This window comes from Erigeron canadensis, chromosome 9 (genome assembly GCF_010389155.1).
Source record: "Erigeron canadensis isolate Cc75 chromosome 9, C_canadensis_v1, whole genome shotgun sequence".
In the NCBI taxonomy this organism is placed as follows: Eukaryota; Viridiplantae; Streptophyta; class Magnoliopsida; order Asterales; family Asteraceae; genus Erigeron; species Erigeron canadensis.
Window position 1 is genome coordinate 20,240,007 of NC_057769.1, and position 10,555 is coordinate 20,250,561.

General features: G+C 42.0%; 1 protein-coding gene across 1 annotated transcript; it reads right to left on the reverse strand.

Annotated features, from left to right (window-relative positions):
- Window positions 1–356: 356 nt before the first annotated feature.
- Window positions 357–1,829, reverse strand: LOC122583321. Its single transcript, XM_043755740.1, has 3 exons — window positions 1,443–1,829; window positions 1,018–1,323; window positions 357–866 (listed from the first exon to the last, which is right to left on the reverse strand). The coding sequence occupies exons 1-3, from the start codon at window positions 1,827–1,829 to the stop codon at window positions 357–359; spliced, it is 1,203 nt and encodes a 400-aa protein (XP_043611675.1).
- Between the last annotated feature and the right edge of the window lie 8,726 nt (window positions 1,830–10,555).

The following is a 10,555-nucleotide window of genomic DNA, read 5'->3' on the forward strand; positions in this document are numbered from 1 at the left end:
TCAGCCACTGTTTCTGCCGCCCTAATGATCCTGAGGTTAGGGTTCTGGGTCGGTTAGAATCCATCATTGATGCGCCACCTGGCTTCGTAGGTATGTACACTGCTCCTTTTTCTGGTGGTAATCTTAGGTTTCCCTCGTCCCCTAGGTTTTTAGGGTTACTTAATTACCATGAACTGCATTTATCCATGGTTTTTTCGGTAAAAGGCCGTCACCGCTGGTTAGATTTTATAAATCGACAATTAAAATAGGCAATCTAGCTGAATACTAGATTGACTTTACAACCTATGCACCAACGTGCAACAACCAAAAAAACAAACTACAACCAACCCTATATGATTACATGAAAAAATAAACAACTATCTATCATGAATAACGTAAGAGGGAAGAGACCAAGCTATCCGCAACTCATCCAATTTTCTTGATTTCTTGAATCGAAAAGTAATCAATTTCATCCGTATAGTATTAGTAATCTGTTCAGCCAATTGACCTGCACTTCTTCGATTTCTAGCAAACAATCTCGAGTTTCTCTCATTCCAAAGGAAATAAACAAAAGCAGCAAGCAGTAGTTTAGTAACCACACTCTTAATCGAGTTCTTATGCGCAAAAGGTATAATCTCAGCAACAATATCATCCCAACTCACAGCCGAAGTAATGAGCTGTGTTTTTGCACAAATCAAACTCCAAACCTGAGTCGAATAAACACAATCAAAGAAAAGGTGATTATGAGAATCCGGAGTAATCTCACACAAAGGGCAAACAACATCCATCGAACTACTAGACGACATATCCCAAGAGCGAAGCATATCTTGAGGTTTCAGCTTCTTAAGCATCACCAACCAAAGAATAAAGGAGTGCTTCGGAATGCACTGGTTGAACCATACCATATGAAACCAAGAGACTTTAGCAGCTCTTGGCCTTAAATCTTCCCAAGAATCGGATCAATAAGCTTACCAAATCAATTCTTCCACATAACAAGATCACCCTCTGACTCGTTCAAGATAGGGGAAGCAATTATACCCAATCTGGAATTCCAAGAATCTGGCCATACCCAATTTCCATTATACAAAACCTCATAAAAACCTTCGAGTTCATTTGGAATCCAGCGCTTGTAATCATTCTAGGTGTTAAGTTATCCATCAAAGGACCATTGTCACACCATAAATCAAACCAAGCAGAAGTCAAATTACCATTACCCAATTTATGCCAGAAAAATGTTCTTAATAATGTACGAACCTGAAGAAGCTTTCGCCAACACCAAGAAACATTACCTGCTGGTTGAACTTCCCAAAAGCTCTTACCTCGAAGTTTATACGAATGAACCCACTGAATCCATAAAGATTGCTTCAACGATAAAAGTCTCCAAACATGGCTGCAATTAACGCAACATTAAACTGTTCCAACTTTCTAATCCCAAGCCCCCCTTCATCTTTGGGAAGACAAACAACATCCCATGCAACTTTCGCTTTCCCTTTTTGTACTGTACCATGACTCCATAGAAAACCTCGCATAATTTGCTCAATATCCAAAATAACTCGCGAAGGAAGTATAAAAACAGAACACCAGTAAACATGCAAGGAGGAAATAACCGAATTAATAAGTTGAAGTCTTCCTGCAAAAGAAAGAAACTTATTCTTCCAGTCATCAACTCTTTTCTTTACTTTATCAACTAACACTCTACAATCCTGTAGCATCAATCTAGAAGATACTAAAGGCACTCCCAAATACTTCACTGGTAACGAACCCTCCTTAAAAGGTAACACATTAAGAATAGCAATTTTAACATGGTTCAAAACATTGCAGAAAAAAGCAGTGCTCTTTGGAAGACTCATTTATCCATGGTTCATCCATTAGCGATCACCGTAATGATGTCGTTTGTTGTTATTTGTCGGGCATTTGAGATAGAGCCCCAGATTAGTTTGTTTGGGTATTTTTTCAAGTTTGGTGTACGGGACGGTTGGGTGATGGTTGAGGAGAGGCCCGATAGGTTATTTTTCAATATAGGGGATTCTAATATGTTGAACTGGAGGTCGGGTTTTTTGTTCTTTAGTCAAGACTATATTTATTCGATGTTCAGGGGTGTGTTGAGTAGGAGTAGGTTGGTGCCAAGGGTGGCGTTTGAGGATAATGGCCTAGCCTGTCGCTTTCTTTATAATAAGTTGATCCACCAAGTCCGTGCCTCTTCCTTTTCGCTGATTGCATATCCCAATGTGATCCTATATCTTGCTGGGATCACTTTATCATGGGAAGGTTCTCCTGACATGCCTGTGTTGATCTGGTGTTGCGAAGGTACTATCCCTCTTTTTGTTGGGATAGCTGTGCTTGTTTGTCAGTATGTTTCTTTTTTTTCTTCATATATATATTTTGATGCACTTCATATTGTTTTTGTAGAGCTGACACTTAGGGAGGTCGTGACCATGAATCCTTGAGGTATGGTTGTGGGTAGAAGGCCACTGTCTCGTTTGGATGGGGAGGGTCCTTTGTTTGCTGGTGTTAACGTTCTTGAGCCTCCCCCGAAGAGACAAAGGGTGAGTGGTGGCACTTCTGCTTCAACGAACCCTAATGCTGCAGGTCCCTCTGTTATTATTCTAGATTCCCCAACAAGGGATGAAATTGATGTTACTAATACTGCTCCAACTTCTGATGTTGGTCAAGGTATGCACCTTTTCCTGACTTTGTATTTTCGTGTCGCCATGAGCCTAAATGGTATGTTTTCTCTGTTTGTAGTTGGGACTTTTGATCCCGGACGGAGGCCTCTGAAGGAGCCAGTTGATGAAACGGGAGCTACTACAACTATTGTTGGGGCTCGTACAGCTGGAGCTTCTGCATCTGTTGGAAGGACCTCTACAACCGAAGCTGGTGCTTCCATGGGTATGATAGTAGATGCTGCATAGATTTTTTTTTTGACCGTTGTCCCTCTCCTCTTAATATTGCATGTTGCGTCTATTTATGAGTTTGTAGGGATTCCTTTTCAAGGTGATTTGCCCGATCCTCAATGTTGTCGTATGAACCTGGATATGAAGGTTCCCGAGCATCTTAGGGCCATGCTGGATACCATGCCTTCGGAGAGGCTTGTTCTTATGGCGAACCAAGCTCTTTTTGCTGCTGGTATTATTGGTTCGACCAGTAGCGCTAGAGTGCACTATCTAGAGGAAAGTCTGCAGAGACATAGGGCAGAATTAGTTTCTCTTAGAGCTGCCCCGTCTTCAATTGAGTCTTTGAGGAGGGAACTAGTTGAGTCTAAGGAGGCCTTAGCTCTGGCCACTCAAAGTTTGGATGATGCGCATATGCGTAATGCTTCTCTTATTTCTGAAGGATCTGCTGCTTTGATCAACAGGTTGGAGTCGGAATTGGAGGATGAGAGGAATGCCAGGCTCCAAATTATCTCCGGTGTTATTCCTCATGTCTTCCATACATTGATGGCAAGCCCTGAATTTGATCGAAGTCTTGATGAGTTGGTGGAAGCTAACCGGCTTGATGCACGAGCCTCATTTGCTTTGTGTCTGGAGCGTGATGGGTTAATTACTCTAGGAGAGAATAGGGTGAGATTTCTAAATAGGGGATTAAGACTTGATGCTGCTAAAGATGCCCTAAGGAATATTTCTTATCCTTATATTTAGCGTATAGCCTCTAATCCCGATGCCTTTGTTTCTGACTTGTATGATATTAGGCCTCAAGGAGTGAGTAACTTATGCATTAGGCTCATGGGTTATTACCTCATGATCATTTTGAAAAGTCTTATGGGCGTCCCCTTAACAATTCAAAGATTTATAAAATAATTTATGCGCATTTATAATATTACGATCATTTTTATTTATTTGGGAGCTTGTAAGTACATGGTAGGAGGATATTACAAAAGAAGATTTGTATTTTTCCTAGCTGCTGCTTTTCTGCTGCCCTATTTGCTTCGTTAATTTGGCTTATCCTAGGATGAGATTATACTCCAATCGGTCTTGATGCCTTTCGAAGTCTTTTGTCTGACGTCCTCTTCATTCTCCGTTTCTTCGGAGCTTTCTGCACTTTCTGCTTCGAAGGAAACTTTTTCCAGAGTGGGCCCCATTCGTCCCCTGGGGCCCTTCTGAATAATTCTTCGGTTGTGTTTATATAAGGGCACGGAGGTCTCACCCTTTGTGTCTGCGGCGATTGGGGAGATCATCGTTTGCATCCCTGCCTAGTAGCATGTCGTAGGGTGAATTTGCTTTTATCACTACTGCCAAGATTCTTGCGGTCCTCCGCCATGGGAATCCTTCGATGGTAATATCCAACCATATTTGTCCCAATGGGGGAGTTCGTTCACTAGCGAAGCTTACCACTTCACCTTTTAGTGGTAGTATAGTTTCTCGCAGCTTCCTTGGTAGTCAAAGGAAGCTATTTTCAAAGATTATGTCATGTCCACTTCCTGTATCCATTTGTGTGTTTTTCAGGCGCACGCTACCTATGTTGACCTTATATCAGTTCGGGTCTGCTGAACCTTGTCCATCCAGATCACCGAAGTGGTAATGTTTTGGTCCTTCCTTGATCAGGGTACTCGATAGTATCCTTTTTCGGTGTTCGTCTGGCTCCGGCTCATCGAAGTTCAACCTAGTTCTTTTTACCAGATGTGACAACTTGTTTTCTCTTGTAGCGTCGTCTATCTGTCTCAATAATTCTCTGCAATAGTCTGTGCTATGGACTTATCCATTATGGAAACAACAGAATTTGTCGAGATTTTTTGTTCCTCTTCCGGATAACGGTACTGGCCTTACGAACGTTTTTGCTATCTCCTCTGTTGACAGGATTTCCGATGGAGTTTTACGGAGGTTAGCAATTGTTCTTTTGTAGCTGTTGATTCTGTAAACGGGGGATGGTTCCTCCACTGGTGTGTCCTCTTATGTTTCTATCTTTTTCCGAATCCTTTGGACCGTGGTCTTCCATTTAATCATAGCTTTTTTTGCTATTTCTTCTGCACTTTTCCAGTCATGAAACTTGCTGACCAGGTCTGAATAACTGGCTGGTTTGCTGAGGCACAGATGTCCTATTAGTTCTTTCGATCGGAGCCCGTGTATAGCACCAAATATTCTTCCTTGCTCAGATAGACGCACCAGGTTTTGCGTACTATCTCAGTATCGCTTCAGAAAATCTCCTGTTTCTTCGTCCTCCTCCTGTTTTATCTCGTGTGCCCAAAGGTGGGAACCGAACTCTCCTATTAATTTTGCTTTGAAGCTTTTAACGTCATGTATGCCTTCCTCTGGTAGGTTTTCGAGCCAGTTCCTAACCTTTCTGTATAGGAGATAGAGGATAACATGACAGATTCTGGGCCGCTCCATCCTTCGGCCTGGGCTACATTGTCGATTTCCTGGAGGAAGGTATTGATCTAGGAGGTGCCGTCAAACCAGGAGAGCTCTTGCGTGTCTAACAGCTTTATCGGGGCACGTGTTGGCGCAACTTCTTTGCGAACTGCACACATGATTCCTTGTACTTAGGCCCTGGTATTTCCTGAGTGGCTTCGTCTTTTGTGACTTTAACCATGGGATCTACCTGGGGGTATTGTGGTGCAATAAAAACATATGGGTAATACCATGATCCATGTATTTGCACCAGGTAACCTCCGGCCAAGGGTCGCATCCCTACGAGCTGGGCCTGCAGTGCTCCGTTCGGGTAAAAGCACCCTCTGTAATAGTATGACGGATATATTAGTTGATGTTGCTGCGTCGTAATCCCTATTGGGGTCCCTTGGCACGTTGGGTAGGTTGGGTAGGTAGGGTAGCTGACCCCCAGACCATTTGTTGCACCGAAGTTGTCGTCGTGCTTGTCCTTAAGTTTGATTTTTTTTCACCTGGGATCTTTCTAGGCGATCACTGGTCGACTCCCCTTGTTTTTACTAAGTCGATTCCTTGGCTCAGGTCTCGGGTCTTATTTTCTTTCGAAGGTCCCTGCATCGGATGCAGGGGAGTGTCCTGATTCATACATTCAAGAATCTGCGTGATATCTTCTCCTGCTCCTGAAGTCACGCTCCTTTCGCCGATGCCTCCCCCTTCTTGGCGATTGGTGTTGGTTATTTTTTCTACTACCTCTTTTTGGCATGTCGATTGGTCCGACCTCCGATTGGGAGAAAGTAAGGGATTGTCGCGTTCCTGTATATCATGAGAGGTTTCGGTGGGAAAGTCTTTATCATTACCTTCGTCTTTGCTTTAAGCGATCTTGGGTCTATACTGCTTTGGTAGGGAATCTAGGTTTGACATAATGCTTTTTTTTTATCGTGGCTAGGCTCGGTTTTGAGGACAAAAGGAGCCTCAACCGCTTTACGCCTTATTGTTGGTGATCTAAGTCGATTCGCTCGACTTAGGGTTTAAGGGATTATTTAGGGTTTATTCGGAGGTTGAACGAACGATAGATGATTGTGGGGTTTTAGTATATTGCGTATCGTGTGTATGATAGATGATGATAAATGTGTCGTGTGGCTTCATCCTCTATTTATATAAAGGGTAGAAAACTTGGGGAGGAGGGTAAGAGAATTATGGTAAATCTCTTCCTCCTTTGTGAATATCTTGTTTCCTTCTTGAGGAGATTCGTGGAAACCTTGTTACCAAGCCGCATCCGAGTAAATCGGAGCTAGATATATGTTTTAATCGGATAATCATGGAAAAGATCTATATCCAGTCTTCTTGGCATATCTTCTCTCGGAGCTGGGTATTTACTACCTTGAGTTCCAGATTAATCATATTGAATGGAGGTCGATCTCCATTTTGGGTAAGTAGACAAGTAATTTTACCTGCTTACGAAGATGACTTCGTATTCTGCTTCTACTTCGGATACGGAGCTAAAGCTCCGTATAGGGTATATCATCACCTATTCTATAAGTTCAGGCCCAACCAATTAACTATCACCAAAATCAGCCCACACGACAGGTGATCTGCACTTTCGTTCATACAATGCCTTAAAAGGTGCCTTATTAATACTCGCGTGATAACTAATGTTGTAAGAGAATTCTATCAAATATAGATTGTCATCCCAGTTACCTCCAAAATCTAAGACACATGCTCTCAACATGTCTTTTAACGTCAAAGTTGTATGTTCACTCTGACCATCAGTCTAAGGATGATACGTCGTACTCTTGTGTATTCTAGTTCCAAGTCCTTCTGAAACCCTTGCCAACATTGAAAATTGAAATGAGTATCTCTGTTTGAAATAATCAAAACCTGTATGCCATGTTTCGACACAACTTCCTTACATACATTTTTTACCAAATTCTCTGTGGAGTCTTTCTCGCGAATAGCCAAGAAATGAGCAGACTTTGTCAATCTATCGACAATTACCCAAATCATATTATGACCCTCCTTCGTTATAGGAAGTTTTTTAATGAAATCCATAGTCACACAAACCTACTTTCATTTAGGAATTTCTGGTTGTTTGAGCAATCGAGTAGGCTTTTGATGTTCCGCTTTCACCCGTAAACGCGTCAAGCGTCGACTTACAAACTCAGAAACATCCTTCTTCATGCCAGGATGCCTATACAACTCACGCAAGTCGTAGTACATCTTGTCAGTGCCCAGAGGTGTCGTATACATTATATTATGATCTTCGTTCATAATCAATGTCCTTAAATCACCAGTGAAAGGAACCCATAGTTTGTCTACAAAATACAATCCACCATCGTCTCTTATATCTAAATGTTGTTCCATACCTCGAAATTCCTTCTTGAGAAGTTCTTCATCACCAATAACCACTGTTTGTGCTTCTATAGTTTGATATGTAACACTTTTTTCCACTATAATACTCATAACACGTACTCGTTTAGGCTTAACCCTTTCCTGGCTTAGGGCGTCGGCCACTACATTGGTTTTTCCCGGGTCATAACTGATGAGCGTCCATTTTGTGATAAAAACTGTTTATACACCAAACCGAGATTAGGTTAAGAAAAAGGGATGATGGGTGTTTTTGATTGTTTGTCGGCGATTCCCCGAAGGTAGAGTGAATCTCTTTACGCCAATTGTATGTGTGATTGCGTTGTTTGGACGAGTTTTGATCTGACTAGTTTATCATGTCTATGTGTATATCAAATGGTGCCTTCGTGAGGTCTCCTTTTATAGGAATGACCTTGGCTTGCAAAATAGGTCAAGATCTGAGGTTTTCTTTACGGGATATCGTTTCCATAAATGCCGGCCTTTTGATAAGAACAAATCTCTATTTTGTAGAGAAACAATTCTTTTCCTTTTTAATCTTTCGTGCGTCCTTTGTTACACACGATCTTCGTGACTCGCTTCATGACTTAGGCAGGTTGTGTCATCAAGCCCCCCAGTCCAAGGGGTGTTTTGCAAACCAAACATTGTCTTGGACTATTTTTGTTGAACCATAAATCAGTTAGGACGTGCTGCCATTCAAGAAGTCTTGCACATATCCCAAAAAGCTAAATCGACGGGTAGGATTTCTTCTTTCTTTCTATAAAGCTCTTTTTCATTCAACACTTCTTTTATTTTCCTGCCATCTTTCCATTAACTTCCCTGTGAGTCTCTTCTTTTTCCGCCGTCATTTACTGTTCTTCGCCTTTTCTCTTATAATAATATATATTTGTCTTGCAGATCTTTCATAATGTCTTCGAAGAGGAAGGTTGCTGATGTTGGTCCTTCTGTTTTGCCATTTGACTTAATTGATGCCGTTGTGAATAAAGGGAAGGACGTTGCAGATGTGTTGCCTGTTACTTTTTCCGACGGTGGCTCGCAAATTTATGGAGGAGGAGCTTTTGTCGAAAAATCTTGTCGATCGGGAAAACTTGTTGATTAGCGGTTTGTGTCGAAAGTATGAATATTCTCAGGATATGTTGAAGGAATCTCAGTTTATTGTTAGTAACCTATTTGACAGGATATCAGATCTGGAGAAACATTTATCGGAGCAAGATGTTGTTGTTAGGGCTTTGCGTGGTGGTTTGGCGAAACGTCATGATGAGTTGCTGCAGAGGGATCTCGAGAATGGAGACCTTTTGGAGAAGGTTGATGGTCTAGTAAACCGGGTGATCCCTTATATCTGTGAAACACTTGTGACAGGTCCCGAGGCGGTGAAACTGGTTGATCTTGTGGTGAACAAATCAAAGAAAAAAGGCGTGCTTTCTGCTACTCACTCTGAACATGATCCCGGCTATGTGAAGGTGAAGGAGTCATTTGATCAAGCTATCAAGAACTTGGCTGCCTACCAAAGTAATTTTATTTAGGATGTTACTCACTTGTCTGATCCTGATGTGCATGATTTTCTGGCCGTGAAACCTCGTTTGGACTAAACTTTTTATTTTGTCTTGTGGAACTTTATATGATGGAATATTTATATATTAGACTTTGTATCGTCCTTTATTTTATTCCATGTTGTTTTTGGGCTATCTGTTCAGGCGTCCCTGCCAGTTTGTTCCCATTGGAGGTTGTGACCCTCAACTTTGAAGGCAATTTAGCCTTTTTGTGTGGTCTGCCCCTTCTGGGGCTGTAGTTTCAAGGCTCGTAGCCTTGCATTGTTTTTGTTTTTATTATTTATTTTTGCTAGTTGTGGTAATTCAACATGCTTTGAAATTGTCATTTGTGTTTGATGTAAAAAATATCAATGGTAGTGAGAGAAACTTAACAGTAAAATTTTCATAAATTCGAACTATTCCATGTTCTATTGACCGGAACCCCTTCGGGTGTCTCGAGCTTGTATGCCCCATTTCCGAAGGACGTCTGTACTTGGTATGGGCCTTCCCACGTTGGTCCCAGTTTACCCTTGTACTCCTTTTCACTAGCGCTTTTTAGTCATAGCACATAGTCTCCAGTCTTAAAACTTTTGGGGTTCACCCTTTTGTTGTAGTATCCTTCTATTTTCTTTTTGAAAGCGGCTTCCTGAATGGCTGCTATCTCCCTTCGTTCTTCAAGCAGATCCAAATCTATTCGTAGTTCCTCATCATTTTCTTCCGTGTTTAACATTCGATGAGTCGAGACTTGGAGCTCTGCCGGAGCTACGGCCTCCGTTCCGAATGCCAGACTAAACGGGGTTTCTCTGTTGCTCCTTTTTGGTGTCGTCCTGTTTGCCCAAAGTACCAAAGGCAATTCGTCTATCCACCCTTTATGGCTTCGTCCCAAACGCTTCTCTATTCCTTTGATTATTTCGTTGTTGGTCGCCTCTACTTGTCCGTTTCCTTGGGGGTGATAAACTGATGTGAATGACTGTTTAATCTGTAATTGTTTACAAAACTCAGGGAAAACTCCTTTTGCAAATTGAGGTCCATTATCAGATACTATCACTTGTGGTATCCCGAATCTGCATATAATATGTTCCCACACAAATTTTTTCATTTGGTCCCCATTTGTCGAGGCGAGCGGCTTTGCTTCGACCCACTTCATAAAATAGTCGATTGCAACCACCAGGAAATTTTTCTTGTTTTGCGCTTCGGGAAGTGGTCCTACGAGGTTGATTCCTCACTGTATGAAGGGCCAGGCTGAGATAATTGAGGTCATGTCATTTTTTGGTAGTCTCGAGACGTTGGCTCGTAGCTGGCACGCCTCGCAGCTTTTTAGTAATGCTGTAGAGTCTTGGTGCATAGTTGGCCAGAAATACCCTAGCC

Coding starts and splice junctions, on each gene's coding strand:
- LOC122583321 (XM_043755740.1), bottom strand. CDS start 1,829: ATGAGTCTTCCAAAGAGCACTGCTTTTTTCTGCAATGTTTTGAACCAT. Junction 1,324..1,442: donor CGAAAGTTGCATGGGATGTT/GTTTGTCTTCCC, acceptor TTATGGATTCAG/TGGGTTCATTCGTATAAACT. Junction 867..1,017: donor TTCTTGGAATTCCAGATTGG/GTATAATTGCTT, acceptor TGGTTCAACCAG/TGCATTCCGAAGCACTCCTT.